General features: G+C 47.8%; 1 protein-coding gene across 3 annotated transcripts; it reads left to right on the plus strand.

Moving 5' to 3' along the window:
- On the plus strand, nt 8229-19064 carry VMA21 (VMA21, vacuolar ATPase assembly factor). 3 transcript variants are annotated; one of them, XM_003135457.4, is made up of 4 exons: nt 8229-8482; nt 8628-8896; nt 14435-14544; nt 15091-19064. In XM_003135457.4, the coding sequence occupies exons 2-4, from the start codon at nt 8787-8789 to the stop codon at nt 15231-15233; spliced, it is 363 nt and encodes a 120-aa protein (XP_003135505.1). In that variant the 5' UTR covers nt 8229-8482; nt 8628-8786; the 3' UTR covers nt 15234-19064. The 3 variants fall into 3 exon arrangements, with proteins under 3 accessions (XP_003135505.1, XP_013841938.1, XP_003360530.1); XM_013986484.2 differs by having other exon boundaries at nt 8263-8482; nt 8664-8896; XM_003360482.4 differs by having other exon boundaries at nt 8271-8482; nt 8628-9155.

Below are 22527 nucleotides of genomic sequence, written 5' to 3' on the forward strand. Positions count from 1 at the left end.
CTGCCAGACTTGGCCACAAGTGTTTACCCTGCTGTGCTGGCCACGGCCCAGGTTCCTTGCCTGCCTTTGCTCCTTCTCTAATTCCACAGCCACCAGCCACTCCAGGCACCTGGTCTCTGAGAGGTCTCTCTCGAAGGATCCCCTCCCCCAAAGGTGCTCCTGAGCACAAGCAACCCTGGGTGCCTTAGGGACATTGGGAATGACTGTGACCAGCCTGGGCTGGTTATTATTTATCAGTCTTTATTGTGCATTAGCTATCGCTTCCTAATACAATTCCCTTTGTTGTTGCTGGTAATTGTTCATCTCCCCCTACCAGGATCTAAGCTCAATACGGGCAAAGGTTTTCACCGGTTTTGTTCACCCATGTATGTATTCACAGTGCCTTAAACAACGGCCACTGCTCAAGTAGAGCCTACCGCGTGCCAAGCCAGGTTTTAAGCACTTGGTGGCAATGATATCATTTATAATCCTTCCAAGAACCTATGAGGAAGGTCCTATTTCGATCCTCATTTTACAGGTTAGAACCCTGAGGAACAGAGACGTTACATAGCTAGTCAGTGACAGAACGGGTATGTGAACCGGGCTTACCCATAACCACTAGGCTACACCGGCAAAGAACGAAACTAAACAGCGCCGTGTACGCAGTTGGCACTCCATAAGTGAATGAATGATGGAACCAACGGACAGAACTGCGACGCGATCCCCCTTGGGTGGAAAACCTGGTCTGCTCTCCTGCCACCTCGGCTGTCAGGACAATGACAGCCCCTGTGTCTCCCCACGGGGCCCCCTCCGCCCCTCCCTCCCGCCCCTCCTTTCCTCCGGGCGATGCTGGGGGGCTCCTTTAGAAAGCGGGTGCAGCAGGCAGCAAGCCCCCTCTTCAGTCATTCTTTCCTCTGGGTGTTTAACGGGGCCACCAATGCTCCCCGAGCACCTACAATGCCAAGGACTAGAGAAGCCACAAGGACTCAAGGAACTAATCTCTGCGCTCACAGATCAACAGTGGGAGGGAGGTCTGGGCGAAGGCGAGGTGCGATGGGCCAAGCCACCCGGACCCGGGACAGAGGGATGCAAAGCAGACTGGGATGAGGGCTTTAGGGGACATCTCAGGTGCTGGGGACATTTAAAGCTGCTTCACTGAAGAGGCAGCATTTTGGCTGAACTATTAAAGATGGGCGGGCCTTCAAGATATTGGGGAGAAGCGCTTTCTGAGCCCCAAAGGTGGCTGGAATTGGACACTGGGGACAGAGGGTCTTACCTTGCACCTGAGGGCAAGGGAGGGTTAGGCAGCGGGGGCCGTGCTTTCAGCCAGGGAAGGGGTGCCCGGGCTCTGCCTGAGTCGCGGAGCAGAGGGACCTTGTGGGTGTGCGCCCCCGCTTTACAGGGATGATAGCTTTCCTCCCTCCTTTCCTTCCTTCTTTCTTTCTTTTCCTCCCTCTCTCCCTTCCTTCCTTCCTTTCTTGCTGCACCCTCAGCCTGTGGAAGTTCCAGGATTGAACCCGAGCCACAGCAGTAACAGCACCACCAGGGACCCCGCTGATGTCTTTTATTGAGCTTCTGAGTCCCACCCGAGGGAGGTATGGGCTGGTGTTCTCGGCCCTGTCACATTACAGGGACCCCCAGGGCCATCTCCTGACACGGGGCCTCCCTCGTTGTCCTCTCTCCCATCTGTCCTGACTGTGCCACTCGCTGTCTTACCTCCAGCCACCCTTGCGTCTAATTGGGGCCCCGCTGCCTCCCCTGGGGAGTGGCAGAGACGGAAAGCTCGCCCCACTGTGCCATCGCCTCGCTTGGCACGCTGTCAGGCAGGCAAGGGGCGAGGCTCCGGTGGGCTCCCGCTAAGTGCCAGGCCCCACCCCTCAGCCCCGCAGTCGGGGCCTTGGCTTTGCCATCTGGGAAATGAAAAGCTTGGATTCTGTGATCTTGAAAGGTCCTTCCAGCTGCAACATTCGAGGGGAGGATTTCAATGCCCTCCTTTTGAAGCTCCGAGTTCTGTAGGAAAATGATTACCATAAAAATGTTTCCAGGTTGGTGCACTGGCTTCTGTCAGGGCCTCACTGTTTGACAACCACTGTGCAGACTTAAGTGATATTTACACACAAAAATGTTTTACTGCGGGACGCCATCCTTACCCCAGTGTCAGGGGCCAAGGATAACACCCCGTTACAGGCCTTCCCTGTTAGATGAAGAAAGAAAGATTCATTCACTCATTCAGCTAAGCCCAACTGTGTACACAAATCTGTAGTAGGTGCTATAAAAATATGCCTGATCTCACCAAGGGCTCGGAGAACACAAAATGATCTGATTTGGGGAGGAAGGGACTAGTCACCTAAGAGCAATCCACCCTCTGCTTCCACTTCCAAGGGGCTGGATGCTTCCATACAGCGCTCTAATAGCCCAAGAGGTAGAAAGTGAATGCGAGGAAGCAAACTCCAGGTGGCTTCTGCTCCTGGGTCCTGGTCCCCTCCCGGTGAAGCCCTTCAAACACCTGAACTTCCTTCTGCTACCCAGCCGGTTCCTCCAGCCATTCGTCAGGTGACACCTGGGTGCCAGGCTCACCACCCACCATACTGACTCTCGGCTCTCGTTCTTTGAAGCAGCTTGCTGTAGTTCCTCCTGGGAATCTTTCTCTTATGGCAGATCACCAGGCTGCCAGGGGGACTTACGCTGTCAAAAAAACAAGCAGTTCTCAGAATTCCCTCTGTGGCGCAATGGGATGGGCAGCGTCTCAGCAGCACCAGGACCCAGGTTTGATCCCCAGGCACGGCACAGTGGGTTAAAGGATCCAGCATTGCAAATGAGGCTCACATCTGATCCCCGGCCCATGAACTCCATATGCCCTGGGGCAGCCAGGAAAGAAAAGAAAAAACAGGCGATTCTCCCACTGCCACCTTTCTTCCCATATATCCTGGAAAGCCAGCTAGAGATGCCTTTAGTCCCGCCCATGTTCAGGCCCGACATTGGCTGATGGGGAAGTGAAGATGGAGGCAAGGGGGAAAAGGCACTGAGTTCCTTGTCTCCGGAAGGGGAAGTAGAGGCTGGAGGACCACTTGGCAGTTAGCAATTTTAGAACGGATTTCTTTAGTGACGGCGTGAGCCTCTATCGAGTCACACATGCCCAGAGACAGAGTTTGCTCTAACCTGTCTCCTGAGGCTCCGGGCCTCTTTGAGAAGAGGGGTAAGAATGATGGCTGTCTGGGCCAGGCCTTTAGACACGTGGAAAGCCACATGCCAGTGCCATGTGTCCAGATAAAGCATGAGGCACCAGTGTCAAGGCGGCGCTCCTGAGGGAACGTGGGTGGCAGGGGGCTGCCAGGCTTCCTGCTGGCTGCAGAACTTTCCAGCAGAAAGTTCTTTTAACTATAATTGTCCTGCAGTCAGATCTCAGCCTGCTTTGGGATCAGAGGACTGAGCGTACAACTTCTCCAAATCAGGATTTCTAAAAGAGCAGCTATTTTTGTGGTGCAAATGTTGACCTTCTTGGTTGACAGGCCAACAGACAGGGGCCTGCTCGGATGGGCTTCTCAAAGAGACTGGCTCCTCTCTCACCCCCTCTGGCGTCCTTAGGCCTGAAGTACCAGCTTGTCCACCACAAGGCGATGCTGGGCGTAATTCTTTGCAAGAAAACCTAGCTCCCCTAGGGCTGTACACAATGAGGTGCTCAGAGCCTGGAGGGTGGCAGGCAACATGGGGAGGCACGAAGCTTGGCCCTTACACATTTCGGGCACCCTAGATGAGCTCTGTACTCTAAGGACGCTTAGGGGAACTGCTCTGGGAACCGATCTTGTACATTCTTATTCTTCTGGCCTTAATATTCTCCCAGCAGAGTTTAGGGAGCAGAAAAGCAGCGGGAGGTGGGGGGGGGAGGGAAGCTAGAAAGGTGGGCCCAGCAGGATTCTCAGTGCAGCTCTGACTGAGGGCACGTGCTCAAGGCCCTGTGAAAAAGCTATCAGCCGTGCTCTCCTCTCCCCGACTCGTGTACAGTGTAGGGTGGACGTCTAGGAGCCCAAATGCACAACTGCAGGAATAGGAGACAGAAGGTGTCAACTGAAAAAAAAAAAAAGACAACCTAAAAGTTGCACATTTATATTTTATTTGGGGGGTGGGGGTGCTTCCTGAGGGCTACAGCCTGGGAAACAGCCTCTCTGCTCAGAGGAACTGTTCCTAAGAGGTAAGCGAGAAGCCAAGACATGAAGGAGTTTCTGTTGGGGAAAAAAAAAAAAAGCAGTTGGAATATCAAAAGATGCCAGCTAATCCCCCCAAAGCGTCATCTCCGGTGAATGAATTTCGTGCTTTTCTCTGTATGGAAAGATGCATACGTCTGGCTCGTTGACCGTCTTCCTTTGATCTGCACGTGAACTATCCAGGGCCAGTGTCCTGTTTTCCTCCATCCTGAATTCCCCACAAGTGCACCGACAACAGGTGGCTGCAGTGGCCACTGGCAAGACTGCAAACTATTGTGCAGGCTCGAAATGCCACAGGGGATACTGAAAGGTAGATGGCTCAAAGGAGAGGGGACAGAAACGGAGGCAGTGTCACTCCAAAGTGGCCCATGGGGTTTGTGTGGGTGATGAGGGCAGAAAGAGGGAGTTGGAGGGTATGAGGAGGGGGAGAATATAGGGGGAGGGGAGAGCACACGGGAGAGGCAGGCCCTGATCCGGGGCCTAAGGAGCTAGAAAGTATATATAAACCTTTTCGCTTTGCCAGAAGGTCTGTGGGTGACGGTACTTAGTGCTCTGCAGGCCTCAACTCCTAAGCTCCGGGTCCTGTGGGGCCCGATGGGTGAGACGGGTCCTCAGCATTCCTTGACTGCATTAGCAGGTCCCTTCACCAGCTGCAGATGCCAGCTTAGCTGTCAGCCGCAGAGCTGGAAGGATCTGCCAGAGGTAAATTTATATGGGCAAGGGAATGAGACTTGGGGACAAGGGGTGCTGTGAGGCTTCACTCAATTCCAAAATCTTCCTTAGCCTCAGTTTTTCCACCTGTGAAGTGGGGATATAAATTGTAGGTATTGCGAAAAATCGGCGCTGTAAAATCAAACACTGGACTCACGCTTTAGGACAATGGTAGTGGCCAGAGGCAGAGGGAGATGAAATAATGGAAAGAGGCAGAATTCAAGGAAAAATTCTCATCCTCGAGCAAAAGTTGCCTTTCATGAATAAATGTTGGCTAAATTAGCTAATTCTCTGATGCAAAAGACTTCAAAAGATAAACAGAACAAAACAAAAAAATCCCCCTGGCATCTCATTGCCCAGGGGGTCCTGACACAGAAGGTTTTTACTAAAACCTCCTCCAGCCAAAACCGGTTAGTAATTTTGTTTTTTTCCCTAGAAAAGGAACTAACATTTTTACCAGGGGGCATATTTTACCAATGTGTATTTTTAGAAAAGAAAACACATCGAGCCCCACATTATAAAGAGTTACTGTCTCCCCCCCCCCTTTTTTTTTTTGTTAAAGTATGAGTTTTGTTGGCTGTGTCGTGGAGCTTACTTCTACTGTCTTCATGGTTTAGTTTTTAAAATGCCACACTGCGCAAAGGTCACTTCAGAAAGTACTGGTTGGTGTTTCAAAGACGGAGCTTCCTCCCCGACACCCTCAGCTGGCCGTTCAAGGGGGAACTAGGGCAGGAGGTGTTACGGCTCCATGAGTCAGTAAAGCAAAACTGGGGGCTTGTTGTCAACTTGAATTTTGGGCGCACACTTTCCATGTCACTGGGTTTGTACTAGAGAGTCTAAAACAGTACAGAGGAAAAAACATTAGACCGATGCATTAGAAACTATGGTTTCAAAAAAAAAAAAAAAAGAAACTATGGTTTCTCTAATTCCCATTACTGATCGGTGAATTTGGAGCAAGTCCTTTCCTATCTTCAGCTCTCATTTCTCAACTAAAATGAAAAGGCCTGACTGGGGCTCTTCCAGCTTGAGAATCGTTTTCTGATTCGCAGGGGACATGCTGGAGGCCCACTTGCAGATGCCTCCGTAATGGCCACGCCTCTCGACGTGCTGTTTCATTCCCATGGCAACAGCTCTGTTTGAGCTCCCCTGGCCTCTAGCTCTTTAGCAGCTGCTTCAGGTAGGAGGTTTTGTCGGGGGCCATAGTGCTTGACTACTTCTCTTACCGTTTCTGAGTTGATGCTAAAAGTCCCTCTCCATTTACCGTGAGGTGAGCTCACAGTCAGTGTTGGTAGAGTGTGAAAATGAGATGAGCCAGGCTTTTGGTCCCATCTCACATCTCAGTTATGAATCATTCTTGATGAAGTTATCACACAACTGCCCCGGAGGCTGCTAATGTGCCAGCCTGGGAGGCAGGAATTGAACTATGCCCCACTAGATAAATGTGTGACCTCTAAGTCCCTACGGTCACCAGGCCAGTTTCCTCATCCGTCCCAGGAGGAGTTTAGAATACTGTTATGAGCTGGATGGTGTGCCCCCCTCACCCCGAGTTCATATGTTGAACTCCTAACCCCCAGGGCCTCAGAATGTGACCTTACTTGGAAATAGGGTCACTGTATCTGTAATTGGTTAAGATAAGGTCCTATAGGAGGAGGATGGGGGTGTGTCCCTAGTCCAACAGGACTGGTGTCCTTCTAAAAAGGATAAATTGGGGAGTTCCCGTCGTGGCTCAGTGGTTAACGAATTCGACTAGGAACCATGAGGTTGCAGGTTCGATCCCCGGTCTTGCTCAGTGGGTTAAGGATCCGGCGTTGCCGTGAGCCTGTGGTGTAGGTTGCAGACGCCACTCGGATCCTGTGTTGCTGTGGTTCTGGCGTGGGCCGGCGCTACAGCTCCAATTCAACCCCTAGCCTGGGAACCTCCATGTGCCACGGGAGCGGCCCTAGAAAAGGCAAAAAGACAAAAAAAAAAGGAGAAATTTGGACACAGATACAGACATAGGGAGAATGCCACGTGAAGAGAAATGCAGACATCACAGGGATGCTTCCACAAATCAAGGCTCACTAAAGATTGCCAGCAAATCACCAGATGCTGGGTGAGAGGAATGGAATAGATTCATCCTCATCACTCTCAGAAAGAACCACCCTCGCTGACACCTCGACCTCAGATTTTATCCCCCAGAATTATGTGGCAATAAATGTCTGTTGTTCAAGTCACTCAGTCAACTTGTGGAATGTTGTCACAGCAGCCTTTGCAAGCCAATACACCTATTATCGGTGGTTCTCAATCTTTTCACTATCCAGAATGCTTTTTCTTTTTGTCCTTTTGTGGAACTCAATTCATTTATTTAACATGTATTTATTGAGCACCTGCTGTATGACAGGCTCTTACTGTAGGCATTGGAGATACACAAAGTCAAAAAGCCAAGATCCCTCCCTCTTGTGTTCATTCTGTTTTAAAATATTTAGTTGGTCAAGTGCAGCATAGTTTCTTTTCATTTAGTCATAATTTGTGTATTTTCTCATGAGATAACAACGATTACTTCATCAATGTGATATAATTAGTGCCCCCAATCAAAGGAAGGTGATTTTTTAAGTAGCTATTGGTCCCTTACAGCAAATGAATACATTCAATTTAATTAGGTTTTTTAAAATATTAAAAATTGTCACACTGCCCTTTACTACATTTATGGATCCCTAGAAGTTCAAAGAACTCATCACAGGGGTCCTCACACTTTCCTTGGAACGGGCCAGATAGTAAATATTTTAGGCTTTGTGGACCAACTGTCTGTCACAACCACACAATGCCGCCATTGTAGCATGAAAAGCAGCCTGTAGGTAATACAGACGAATGAGCATGGCCGAGTTCCAATAAAATTTTATTTATGGACACTGAAATCTGAATTTCATGTCATTTTCATGTGTGGTGAAATTCTTCTTCTTTTGATTTTTTTCAGCCACTAGAAAATGGAAAAAACCAGTGTTAACTCACTGGCTGTAGAAAAGCAGGTGGCAGGCAGGCTGTATGTATTTGGTCAGCTAGCCAGTTTGTCGACCCACAAGCTATACTCTCTCGAATTCCACTTTGGTTCTGCGATGAGGTGGTTCCTACACCCGCAAGGGTCTAGATGAGGCCCAGAGAGGGATTACTAAATTTGAACTCCAACCCGGGCTTCTCACTGTCCAGTCCACGGCCCCTAACATCGCTCTCTGCGGCTCGTTTAGTCCTGATTTCAGATGTGGTCTTTGTATCCATGCGGTGCAGAAAATAGATGTGTGGTCAGCAGGCCCTTCCAGGAGTTGACCATGTAAGGGCTGTCCTCTTATTAGCAGCCAGTGGCAACCTAATTTTGTCAAGCCTGACCCTAGGCTTACGCACCCTTTTCGTTTATCCTTCTCTCGGGTTGCGCAGTCCGAGAGGCCCATCTGTCTCTTACTATTTGAGTCCCTGCTGTCTCATTGGCAGCTTTCTGAGCAGCTGCAAAATATGTTTTTAACTTTAAGTGGAAGTTGGGATCATCAGCGTCTGGCCTGGAACAGCCACTCTCAGCAAGGGCTCTTTCGGCTCTGACAGTCCCTAGCTTTACAGATCGGGTGAGTGTTAAACTAACTCCTCCCAGCTTTCCCAGGCTGGACTTTCACTGCGGGCAATAATTAATGAGGCGTTTGCTCAAGGGCTGGGGAATAATGTGCACTGCTTTTTTGTGTTGTTGTCGTCGGAAACTGCTTGGTTGCCTAGCACCCCAGTCGTCTGCCTGGTCGTCCTTCCTCGCAGATCATCTATTCCAGTCGCCTCGCAACAGCAGCTCGGCGACAGGGGCTGGAACCGGAACGAGAACTGCTCGCGCGCGCTCAGAGGGCGCCGGCGGCGGCGGCAGCACCGCCCTCCGGGAGGACTATGCTGCGAGGCAAGTCCCGGCTCAACGTGGAGTGGCTGGGCTACTCGCCCGGCCTGCTCCTGGAGCGCAGGCCGCTCCTGGCGGGGCGCACGCCCCGCAGCTCCGGCCGGTAAGTCACGTGAACGCTCGCGCCCGCGACTGCGCCTGCGCCGGCCGCAGCCTGGCGTCACCTCGGCGCGCCGCGCCTGCGCGCTGCGGCCCACCGCCCGGCGCTCGCCGGTACTTCCGGCACGGCCCGCCTCGACCGGTCGCCTGCCGAGCCGAGCCGCTGAGCTCAGCCCGCCTCTGAGCACCTGCCGCGGGCGTGGCGACGCCATGGAGCGCCTTGATAAAGCGGCGCTGAACGCGCTGCAGCCGTCCGACTTCAGGTAGTCCCGAGCGGGGCCGGGGTCGGGCGGGGGCCTGGAGCGGGGCTGGGGGGAAGGCCCGAGCCGAACGGGCCGGCCTGCGGTGGGTGGGCGTGAGGTCTGGCCCCTCCGGGCCGGGCTGCGGGCTGGAGGAGAGATGGGGAGCAGGTGGGGGCCTGCAGCGTCTGCGGCGCCCCCTACCCTGAGGTAGGGAGCGAGGACCTGGGGTCATGGGGGATATAGGTCGGCGGACTGACAGCTCCTGTTTCTGTCCTATCACTTTTCTCTGTGTTCTGTATTGCGATATTGCTGTCTGCAGTCTTTCTCCCCACTGCAGGTGAGCTCCCTGAGGACAGGAACCGGCCTTCTCCACCACCGTGTCCCCGACAGGGCCTGCATGGTTGGGGCTTAATCGGTGTTTGCTGAATGAATGAATGAAGTAATGGCTGTCCCTGGTTTGAGTCTGCTTTACTTGGGCAGTCAGCTGGATGGGAGCTGGTGGCTGAGCAGAGGGAATCTGAGGAGAGAGCAGATGGTTCTCGCGGACTAGCTTGGCCCTGACACCTCAGTAGGCCCCGGGAGTGGGGAGGCATTCAGTGATGACCTGAGTGCAGCGTAGGTGCTTTGTTACATACATTATCGGAATTAAGAAAGTGCTTACTTAGGTTCCTGATTTTTAAAAACAGTGAAGTTGACTTGGGGTAAGTGACTTGCCCAAGATCACATGGTTAGGTCACACGCTTAGTAAGTGTTCAAGCTGGCGGTTGTCCAAGCCCACTGACTCCAAGGCCCATGATCTTTGGCGCCCAGTGATGTTTTTCACTCTCACAATGGCAGTGCGGGTGGGTTTTGTTCTTCTTTGTTTTGTTTTCTATTATTTAGTGGTGAGGCTACCAACAGCTTATTTTCATTAAGTTGACCTAGAATGCAGTAGAGCCTTCCTGGACTGATTCTAGTGTTTCCTGATGGAATTTGCAGTAAGATCTACTTGCGGTGGAAGGCTTGCTTGCCATGAAAGGGAATGTTGTAAGTTCTTTCTGCTTCGTGTTTGCTACAGAAGTTGATAGGAAGGGGGTGAACTCTAGATAGTTTTAAGAGTAGGGGTACAATCAGGTTCATCTAATTCTGAATGTTGCCGTTTTTCATTTCTAACAAGTCTCAGTAACACCTAAGCCGAGACACATAGGAGAAATCAATTGAATGGCATCAGTTGCTTGGTTTTAGAGTCAGTCACCAGTGATAACCAAGCTGGCTTATGCCAGCAGAACTGCCAGCTTCAGTGGGCTGTGGCTGCAAGCCAAGGAGAAAATGTCCTATAAACACTAGCAGAAATTTGAAAACTAGTTTTCAACAGTTTGTATGCTTAACTTTGTACTGTGTTTGCGAGAATGAAAGTCAAATTTGGGGAGCTTAAGGTAAAGAGAGAAGTGAGAAGTTGGAGATAAGCTACAAATTGTTAAGATATGCTATATGTAGAGTGGGGGGGGGCTAGAAATTAACATGCAGAAAAGATTATGTCTGGGTGGTGGGGTCATAAGTGATTTTGTTTGTTTTAAAACATTTTTATGGTATTACAGCATCTTTTCAATGATAAACTTTTCTCCAAGCCGGGGGGGGGGGGGGGGGGGATAACAAATATTAAAGAGATAATCTAAAGAACAAGAGAACCAGTTGACCTTCCCTTTCTCTAGATTCTTAAGCTTTGTTTCTTTATCAGGTTAGATGATCTGAACACATACTTTAACTCGCCAGAAAAATACCTTGAGGAGTTCCCGTCGTGGCTCGGTGGTCATGAACCCAACTAGTATCCATGAGGACGTGGGTTCGATCCCTGGCCTTGCTCAGTGGGTTAAAGGATCCAGTGTTGCCATGAGCTGTGGCCTAGGGCACAGATGCGGCTCAGATGGATCTGACATTGCTGCGGCTGTTATAGGCCGGGAGCCAGAGCTCCAATTCGACCCCTGGCCTGGGAACTTCCATATGCTGTGGGGTGCAGCCCTAAAAAGCAAAAAACGACAGCAACCAAAAAAAACACCTTGAAAGTCAAGTGTTTTTGTTGGGGGTCTACAAAAGAAATGGCCAAATACTGACTTTTTGTATGTATGTATGTATTTTTATTTTTTAATAATGATTTTTATTTTTTCCACATGTATGCTTTTTTAAGTTTGTTATGCAATTTTTAAAGGTTATACTCCATTTACAGCTACTGCAAAGCATTGGCTGTATTCTCCATGTTGTCCAGTACATCCTTGCAGGCTGTCTTACACGCAGTAGTTGGCACCTCCCACTCTCCCACCCCATGTTGCCCCTCCCCCCACAACCCCTAGTTTGTTCTCTATATCTTCGAGTCTGCTGCTTTTTTGTTATATTCACTAATTCGTTGTATTCTTTAGATTCCGCACGTGAGTGATACCATGCAGCATTTGTCTTTCTCGGTCTGACTTACCTCACTTAGCATAATACCTTCCAAATCCATCCATGTTGCTGCAGATGACATTATTTCATTCCTTTTTAATGGCTGGGTAGTATTCCGTTGTGTATTTGTGTGTGTGTGCGTGCATGTGTGTGTGTGCCACATCTTCTTTATCCATTCATCTGTTGATGGACACTTAGGTTGCTTCCATGTCTTGGCTATTATAAATGATGCTGCTGTGAACATTGGGGTGCATGTATCTTTTGGAAGTAGCGGGTTTTGGAGGGGATATGATTCTGTATTTTTTATAGAACGACTACAGACACTCATATTCTTCATGAAGATTACACAGGAAATTCTTCTAAAATTTTTCTACTAGGAAACAGTGTAAGAGAGCTTATGTATATCGGATGAGAATTGTATAGGTCAGTGATCACCGAAGTGGGATGTATTACAAGAGGATTCACTGAAGTATGGAAAGAAAATAATAGAACGTCTCCATACATTTATTTTTGACCTTATCCTTTTAAATATCTATTTTTACATGTGTTTTGTATTTTAAAGAATGCATCAGTAATATGTGTATAGATAACTTATTTTTAAAGTCATTATACCTATATGGGGGTGTGTGCTCAAAACTTTCCTTCAGTGATGAACTGTACAGTCAAAAAATGTATATAGACCATTGGGGTAAACTTGAGATATTCCCTCCCTTTCTGGATTGCCAGAAACCTCCCCTCGAATTGTATACCCAATTACAAGAACCCCTTTGCCTGGGTTTTCTAGGGATACAGACAAATGTGCAGGTGTCTAGGACACCGCTGTCATGTTAAGTGCTGTATAACAGATAGGAACTAAGCAATGACTCGTTCCACCTGGTGTCATCAGGCAAGGTGTCTAGAAGAGAGGCCATTTGGGGCGGGACTTCGAAGACTGGGCTTTCTCCTTCCCGGAGATACAAATAAAAACTGGAGTCTCTTGCTGAGGATTACCAGAAAGAATTAAGTTCAAGTGTTGACCCTGAGCCTAAAGTTAGACAGGTGTTAAGTTTGTAGGGGAACACAAAGTTGCCCCTGCCAAAATGTCTCTTTGGTATGCAGATTGTTTCATACGGAAAACAATCAAACCCCGGAAAACAATCAAACCCCGAAGGACTTGGGAAGAAACTTTGACCTTCCCTCTAATTGCCTAAAAAACTTTAGGCTGAAGGCCTGTTCCTGGAAGAGAGCTGTCATCGGAGATCCCTGCGGAGTGTGAGCCAGGTGTGGGGGGAACGGAGCCCAGAAATCAGAGTCCACTCTGTGTGGCGTAGAGCCAGCGCGGCCTTGCCCACATCGGTTCACCAATCACTTGCTTCTCCATCTCCGCCCCCAGCACCCTCTTTCGTTAGCCGAAGACGGTGTTAAGGCGAGGGTTTCGTCATTTGGGCCAGTTAGTCGGTTTTCCTGGGTCTCTTCCATGTATGCATGGTATTAAACGTCGTTTGATTTTCTCCTGTTAGTCTGTCTCATGTCAGTTTAACTCGTAGACCAGCCAGGAGGGTAGAGGGAAATGCCTTCCTCCCTGACACAGTAGTGCGAGGATGGTTAGATTTCAGGGGAAAAAGGACCTTGAACTAAAGTGTGAAAGCCGTAGGGTTACTGCTCTTAAACATCATGTCATGTCTGAGGTGCGCATGTATCCCGGGTTGCTGGCAGCTTGCTACAGATTCACGGGCAGTGGCGCTGCCCTTTTGTACAGGGCAAATGCTGACATGTTTCGACTTGTTAATAAGTCAGTAAAACATGAAGGAATATTTGAAAGTGGGAAATTATTATCGTGTGTTCATTTGGAGTCCTTTTTCGTGCACACACATTTTTAACAGAATTGGAATAGCATGCATCAGGGGTTGGCAGAGGTGTTCTGGAAAGAGCCAGATAGTAAATATTTTAGGTTTTGAGGGCCTTGTGGTCTGGCGCCACCACTCAGCTCTGCCTCTGTAGCTCCTGGAGTCTTTGGTGATGCCGAAACAGACGGGTGTGGCTTTATTTACAGAGGTAGGCAGGGGCCTGCTGACATGCATGAAACACTGTAGTCTGCCTTGGTCATTTGTCACATGGGTCATTTTCTGAGTAATCGTCAACATTTTTTTTAACGTCTCCATATTGATAATGCATCCTTTGTGAAATCATTTTCCTATTATTGTTACATTTTAAGTAACAGCTTATCTGACCAGTTTTTCTTTAAGCACATAATATTAGAAGCTTGATTGCATTCTTCGGAATAGCTGTATTGCGTTCTGGAACAGAACTTTTTCCATCGAAATATTTCTGCCGATTGTGAAATAGTTTGTGGATGAGTAGAATTCGCTGGATAGAAAGTATTTTGCTCTCAAACTTTCCATGCAGCGTGTTACACGAAGGCTCTCTGAGTTGTGTTCTAGTACTTAATGACCAAGTTTCCTTCGGCTGCACCCAGATTGTTCCAGGCTCCTTTTTCTTTGGGGATTCTCCTACCTTGTCTGTACCGCACTCAGCCAGCCACTGATAGGACATATGCTTTGCGAAGGCACGTGCGTGTCTTGTTTTCCGTGTATCTTCTGCCCCCGCCCCCTCCCTCCGTTGTGAATCCTGTCCACGGTGCACCTGACACAGCCCTGGGGAGATGACACAGCACTTTTTTGCCCTTTACATTTCCCTTCCCATCGGATCTGCCTGGGATGTCTGGGATCTTCCAGTGCTGAGTCCGGGACACTCGGACACGCGGCTCCTCCTTCTCTGGCCGCTGCTTTCAGGGCGGGGGCAGGGCTTCCAGGGTCTTTTCGGTGGGTATTTACAGCATTTATGGACACAAGAAGCGCTGGAAATGGCTGTGCAGGCTCTGATTTTCTTTGTCTGCTTTCTTCCAGAAATGAAGGTTCGTTAGCCTCCACTCTGAAGACGCTCCTGTTCTTCACAGCTTTAATGATCACTGTGCCTATTGGCTTGTATTTCACAACTAAGTCTTATGTTTTCGAAGGTAATCCTAGACCACGAAACAAGACATTTCCCCCCTAACTCTGAGGTTCTGGGCTTTTAGGACCTCTTTACATCTGTGAACTGACTAGTCTTCATTTCGCGTCTTCTGTTTGGCTTTTCAAAAATCATGGTGCTCCTGGGCATCGTCCCTCGTGAACTGAACTCTCCTGGCTCAGTTATTTCGGCCCGCCGTCCTGCTCCTTTGTGGTTTTCTGTGGACGAGCTTGTACATCCTTTCTTTTAATGGCCCTTTGAGAGCAAGAGTTGGCTAACATGGAACGAGGAATTTGGGGGAGTGTATCCTTGGTGGCAGACATTGGAAGGAAGAGGAAATCCAGTCCCTTTTTTAGGTCCCAGTCCTTAGATGAAGTGATTAAGTATGGGTTTTATTCAAAGTAGTGTTCCTCCTGTTGTTCAAATCTTTGACCAGAGTATTCCTTTTCAGCTGTCTAGTTAAGGAAATAAAGCTAGTAAAAATTAGTACATCTGTTTTTTTTGTATCTTGCTAACTTTTGGAATGTAATGGAAACTTTTTTTCTCTTGATAGGCGCCCTTGGGATGTCCAATAGGGACAGCTATTTTTATGCTGCTATTGTTGCAGTGGTCGCCGTCCACGTGGTGCTGGCCCTCTTTGTTTACGTGGCCTGGAATGAAGGCTCACGGCAGTGGCGTGAAGGCAAACAGGATTAGAGTGAACATCACGTTTTGATAACACTAAATTGCTTTTTTTAAATGGTGAATGCATCGGGGGTATTGGTGATTTCAATAAAGTTGAAAGAACATGTTAAAATCAATCTTACGGAGTCACGTTTGACTAGTGTAAATTTTGGTCCTTCTAAAACAGTGGTTTGTATCATCAATTTTAACTGTATGAAGCTCTCATTTGCAAATGAGAATTTGGAAAAGTTAAAGTGGTTACAAATAAGTATGTTAAATTTGTTATACCTTATTCTGGGAAGAACTTGATTCTTTCAACGACAAAAATTGCGTTTTTTGGGTTGGCTGTGAGTTTTACTCCTCTGGATGTGTTCAGATGTGCAGGGTGGAGAAAATCTAAATGTTATTTTTGATAGAATACTTTCCCTAACTGTCATGAAAATACCAGATCTTTGAACTTGAGGTTGTGAATTCCTATTGAAATCTGCTTAAATTGTGGACACTGGAATTAATTTGAATGTCACTGAGAAGTTTTGCATCAAGTGTAAACCCTAGTCAGTAGAAGTTTTTCATTACGCTATTTCATGGGGGCACTAGGCTGAATCACAACCGTTCATGTAAAAGGACTGGTTTGTTGAAGACTGCAGATAGCAAAGTAAGGAGCTAGCTGCCTGGGTACCTGGCCTGCTCCCTAAAGGCCCCTTGCAGGCCAGCCTCCTGCTTTCAGACCAGCTCTTTAACGATCCGCTTTGCCCTGTCATTCAACAATGAATTTAGGCTTTTATTATAAGGTTTGTGTAAACTCCCCTTAAATTTGTTTTTCCTACTTCTTAATAATGTAAATGAATGAAGTTACATGTGTTCATTTTTGCCTTCTTAAGGAGTGTAAACAAGCCTGAAAGTAGATTATTTTTATCACCCAGGAAGTATTCTCCTTGGGATTTCCAGTCTAGTCTTTTTAATCAGTGCTGTCATATCCCAGACACTTAGAGCTAGGTACTCCTTGAGGTTTTCTTTCTGATAGAAAAAGACCCCATGGTTTTTTACCTTAGTATCCTTAGTCTGTGTTCTTTGCAGCTCCTTGGTACTACTTTTGTGTAATCTAAACATACGGCTGGAAAAAATGCCTATTAAAACAGGAGGAAAATTTAAATTCCCTGTAGTGTTGCTACCTGTCCATCCGGTTTGATACACACTAAAAATTTGGTTTAAGTTCAAATCCTGCCAGTTCTACCTGACGGCTATTTGCATTTTTTTCAGATGAGTGATTATTGGCTGTTTTTTCCTAGTAAAAATGTACATTCTACCTTTCTTTTTCTTTTTTTTTTTTTTTTGGCCGAGCCTGCTGCGTGTGGAAGTTCCCAGGCCAGGGATCGAACGTGCACCGCAGCGGCAACCTAAGCCACCGCAGTAATGACACCCGACCCTTTACCTGCTGAGCCACAGGAGAACTCTGCTACCTTTACTCTTTTTAACTAGATATCTCATTGTACCAATATCTTGATTCCTGAGACAGTGGCCCTGGTTATGAGTGTTGGCCATTACTCGTTCATTCACCTGTATTTTCGATGTTGTGGAACTGGATGAAAGGAGTAGAGACGTAGTTCAGCATAAAATCAAAGAAGGCATTTGGGTTTCTTTGATTGCTAAGGAAAAAGAAAAGGTGATTATTGTAGGACTGTTTTTTATTCTTGCCTATAGCTAAATGTTATCCACAGTTGAAATGTCTTAAGCAGTTATTCTAAATGTAAAATGTTTTCTTAAAAGACTCCAGTTTTAGTATGTAACTGTACAAATTTAATATGGAATTGTGGAATATGAGTCTGTTGTACCCTGTGGTAGATTTCTAGGTGGTCCCCTCTTTAGATGCTTTGTGGTACTTAGAATATGTCCACCTAATTTCGATAATGCCAAGGTTTTTCGTGTACTTTGGGGATCTTCTGCTGTTTGTAAAATATTAATGTCCAGTGTTGGATTATTTTGTTTGATTTCAGACATTGGCTGAGTGTTTTTCTGCGAGTATTTAAATTGGGGATTCATGCACAAGCAGCTGTAATTTCCTCTTAGAAAAGGTACCAAGCATTTGAAAGACTCGGATGCTGGGGTTAATATTTAGGCCTATTACAATAGAGACTTGTTTTCAAACAGTTACTATTTTCCTAGGGTTTTAGCTGTTAACTCACTAGTTTGCTGCTGTTGAAATAACATATGCTATTTGACAAATGGATTTATTTTTCAAGATGTCCCAGTGATTTCCTCTTGTACAATGTATATACTTCAGGATGTATAGAAAGGAAAGCTACAAATGAGCCCTTATATATACCCGTTGAAAGGTAGGAACATGTCCACTCTTGTTTGAAAGCTGATTGTGAGAATAACCTCCGTTAGGGAGTGTAACTTGAAGTGTTAGTGCAGGCTACTGATTTAACACATTACCTACCTTCTTCGCCTCACCTCCCATTTTGCCCCCCAGAGTATAACCTTTTTTCTCACTGTGCTAAAAAATGGAAAGTCTGCTGTAGAATGCATCTGATGAATTAGCTCTTCAAGTGGGTACCATTTTACATGTGACAGCAGAATTCAGTTTTGAGTTGTGACCGAAGAAATTTAAACCCTCCATTTAAAAACAAACAAAGCAACCCTATGTTTCATGGGAATCTAACAGAAATATCCTGTAAGATTATTGTCATCATAAAAATCTGTCCGCTTTGCCCAGAAAGCAGCCGATTGACTTATTTGCTGTTCATTTTCCATTTTCATATACAGTTTATGTGTACAGATAGAATACCCATGGAGACGAGTAGACACAGTTAAGCAGATAGGCTGTGCCCAAGGAATGATGAAAGCTGAAGGTACCGATGTAAGTGTGTCTAGTGTGTATTTCTCGTCTCCACACAAGTTCATGTTTAGTGCTTTGTTTATGCCCCTAGTGAAGCTGCAGACCATTGTCAGGCCCATTTTATAAATGGTTCGCCCATGGCGCAGCATTGTCGCGCGTCTTAGGTCAGCAGCAGATTTCTCTGCTGTCAGCCACTCCGTCCTCCATCAGAGTAGTACCGCTTGAAGTCGCACTCTCCTCTTACATTTAAGATAGTTGTTGCAAGAGTTGGGCTGAAGCAGCACCTTCATAACGTGGTGAGATTTCTTTTTCCTTTTTGTGTGGGGCGGGGGGAGGGTCACCTGAGAAAATCAGTGGTTTGCAGGGACTTTGGGAACCTAACGATAAATATTACATGTAATCTCTGCACAGATTCATCCTTTGTATGTTCATTCAAATGGTTAAAATGGAATTTTCCTCAGCTTATCATCACTCCTGGCCACACTTTCCTTGCCTGTTCTGTGGCTGCGGCTACTTGCGAGTGATACCTGCGTTCCTTTGACGATGTTCCGTAGGTCATATTTGTCAATTGCACAACTAGTCTTCCTTTTTCTCAAGTTCAGTGAAGTCTCGCTGGACAGTAATGATAGCAATAGCTAACTAACATCTGCACAGCACCTTACAGTTTGCAAAGAACGTCCACATATTCTCGTTTTTTTCTTGCATAGTGAACCTGTTACAAGATGCCTCTTGACATCGATGCTAAAGTGTTACAGTCTTTTAAGTCACTAGAGTCGCTGAATATGCTGTAGTCTTTTCTTGACCAGTGCCCTGACGGGGGCAGGTTTTAGATGCGCCACCGTGAAAGCTGCGTGTAACCTGCAAAATGGGGGGCTTGAGTTCCTTCGCCACTTGAATCAGATTTACTTTTGTAAGTGATGCTTTTCTAACCGTTATCTGGATGGGTTTTGTATTCATTATATCCTAACCTGTAATTTGTATAACTTTACCATCTGTTGTCATTAAAAAAAGTGTTTGTAATGCCACTTTGATGTCTCCTGATTCAATTAATAGTAAGTTTATTAACCTTCATTTTTTTTTATATTTGTTTTTGGCCTCTCTGTTTATACCACCTAGAATATGCACAGAGCTGTCAAGGGTAAGCTTTTATGCAGTAAATGTAAGCCAGAGATGCTCAAACTGGTGGGGGCTCTGAAGGATGCTGAGACAGGAAGAGCTGGTTACACTCCCTATGCTGGGCCCATCAGAAGGGGTGTAGCAGTGGGGAAAAGAAAACGGCTCCTTGCTGTGTGGCTTTTAAAAAGCTTCATTTGGGAGTTCCCTTTCGGCTCAGGGATCCGAATCCAACTAGGAACCATGAGGTTTCAGGTTCGATCCCTGGTCTCGATCAGTGGGTTAAGGATCTGGCGTTGCCGTGAGCTGTGGTGTAGGTCGCAGACATGCGGCTCAGATCCCACATGGCTGTGGCTGTGGTGCAGGCCGGCAGCTGCATCTCTGATTTGACCCCTAGCCTGGGAATCTCATATGCTGTGGGTGCGGCCGTAGAAAAGACAAAAAAAAAAATTAAAAAACTTCATTTGGGGCGAATGGGATGCACATACCACTGAAGGAGTGCGGTTGGGACTTGCTTGGTGGCTAATGAATTAAAGACAGGGGCATTCAGTTTCTGGTGACGTCCAGCATGCCACCCCCTCGGGCCAGTGCCCTGTTTCCTCTGTCCTCTAGGCTACTTGTTGATTGTACACCTGACCCCTGAACAGCACGAAGTTTGAACTGCGTGGGTGCACTTGCTCATGGATCTTATCAGTAGTAAATGCTGCAGTGCCACACAGTCAGAGGTTGGTCGAACGTGCAGATGGGGGAACTGCAGGTGGGGAGCATAGAGTTGGAGGGTTTTACGGGGCATGGAGGGGCCACATCCCTAATCCTCACTTGTTCAAGGGTCAGCTGCTAACGCCAGCTCCTTTGTGTGCTTATTAGTAAATAGTATCCACTTGCATAAAAGCTTTGAGATGTCTTAGTATCAAAATATACAGATGACATACAATTTTGTTTATATGCAAAAGTACAGGTTATAAAATGTCCAAGGAAGTCAGGACACAGGTCATGGCGATGCGGAAACCACTGGAATCACCTAGTAGGATTTCCTGCCTAGCCCTAACCCATACCTGAATCAGAACCTTTGGAAGCGGGGCCTGGAAGTACATCTTCCTAACAGGTTGTGCTCTAGCGCAGCTGCTTTGAGAACCGGTGCTAGAGACTGAGAATCATATATGTATGTTTTTAATGCCGGACTTGAAGATGTTTGTATAAAGCAGGCCTGAAATAGCAGGCTCTTTGTTAGGCAAAGATAGAACCCTTTATGATGCTGTATTGAAGGTTTAGCTTAAAATTAGAATTTCTGGGGTCCTCGGCCACCCGTACTGACTGTGCCCCACTGTTAATGAATTACGTTCGCTGAAAACTGTAGTACAGTAGACAGCCCACTTGGAGACGGCTTGGGCCTGCCGAGAAACGGCCACTGCCGCTCTTCTGATGCCTTCCCCTTATTCGGCATCCTCATTGCTGTGGTCTTTGGAGAGCAAAACCTAACTCAGGAGTTTAAGTGAATTCGGTCTCAACAGGAAAGGAAGTGATGGGGAGAACCGGAAACGGTGTCTCAGGCATCGCTGCCCCGAAGACCCCTGCCTCCCAGTACTGTTCCTTCCGCTTCATTTCACATACACCCTGCTGTTGCCCAGCACAGATGCGTTTAGGTTAACCCCCCTAGAAAGTACAGGACTGGGGTGGAGAGCAGCTGCTCACAGCCCGGCCATGCAGTTGATGCATCCCTTCTAAGGAGCATCAGGCTGCCCTGGGGGAATGGGTGTTAGAAATGAATCTCTGTGTCTTTCCACTTCTCACCACCCTCGGTGGCACTGCCCGCCTCTAGACCTGCCTCGGGCCTTCTTCTGTTCCCCAGACCTCGCATGCTCATCCCCACCTCACAGCTTCCACGGACTCTTCCCTCTCCCTACATCATTCCAGAGCCGGCTCTTTCTCGCCCTTCGGCTCTCAACTCACGTCACCTGCCAGGGAGGCCTCCTCATCGAAAGTCCCAAGTCCTCCATCGCTCTGACAACACAGAACGTTGATAGGAGTGATTTCGTTTGCATACTGTCTACCCCCCTCCATGGAAGCGGAATGGCCAGCGCCTAGCTTTGTTTTAGTGAGATGCTCTCGGTCAAACGCAAGTAACAGAAAACGCAGTTGAAATGATGGAAGAGGCCAGGGGTGGGGCTCATCCCTTGGCCCGGGCTAATTAGGGCTCCCGCTCCGTTCCTCCGCGTCTTCTCCGCGTGCTGAGGACATCCGCAGCCTTCCCTCCAGCCCGCGGCCGGAATGACTGCAGCCATGCCCGGCTTCCTCAGCACCCTGCGGACCATCACCTAACCACCCAGCAACCCCCTGGGTTGGACTCTGGAGTAACTCCAGGTGCGTGCCCAGCAGTGAAACTATCCTTTTGGCCACACGATGCCGAGCATTGGTGCGTTTAGGCTCGGACAAGTGTCCAGTCCCGAACCAATTTCTTGGGGATTAGACCGGTTGACTCGGGCCACTCAGTGCCCAGCCCTGGGGGAGGGGTTTGATGCTGGAAGCCTCCCAGCCATGCTGACCGCAGGGCTCAGCGGATTGGGTAAGTGGATGAGGCAGCGTGCAGTATGTTACACGTGTGTGTAGATACGGATATGGCTGTGCGTGTGCGTGTGGATATAGACGTAGGCACAGGTGTGCATGGAGAGGTGACTTGGGAGTCAGGATGGGGCCGGGCCTGTGACCAGGCCATCTGCCAGAGGATCTTATGGCTGCATGAGGGCTCGGCCCTAGGAGGTGGCAAGATACCAACACAGTCCCTCTGTCCCAGATTTTGTCAGGTCTGCCTCAGAAAGAAGACGGAAACAGGTGGAAGGTCTTCCTGTGTAACTAGTTCTCCTAGACTGTAGCAATTGCAGTTGTCCAGCTAGGCTCCCACTGAAGACATGTCCTGAGGACAGTAGTGGCTGGAGGCGGCCGGACATTAGGTCTTGAGAACATTCGCCGGCGCTCCACTGTGTGATGCTGCAGTTCTGAGCAGCAGCATCAGGTTCGGCTCTGGCTGTTAATTAGGCAGAAAAAGACACAACAGAATCTGGTTTTCTAAGCTGTGTGTAAACTGTACAAATACGCACTTTAAAGAAAAATGTATGTTGCAGAGCCAGACTTTGTTATTTTAAAAATATTCACAATAGGAAATGAAAATGTTTTGGGGCTGTGAAAAATGAAGTCTGTTCACATTCCTACATTCCATTTCCTTCCAAAAAATTGGACGTAGGACAGATTGAGAGCACTGGGCCTTGTTTCCCCCTAGTACTTCTGCTTCTCTCAGCTGGAGACACAGCCCCTGTCATCCACTCTTGGCTCACTTTTCTCTCCCAGCCCACCTTGTAGCAACTAGAATTAAGATTAACT

This window comes from Sus scrofa, chromosome X, assembly GCF_000003025.6.
Source record: "Sus scrofa isolate TJ Tabasco breed Duroc chromosome X, Sscrofa11.1, whole genome shotgun sequence".
Taxonomy (NCBI): Eukaryota; Metazoa; Chordata; class Mammalia; order Artiodactyla; family Suidae; genus Sus; species Sus scrofa.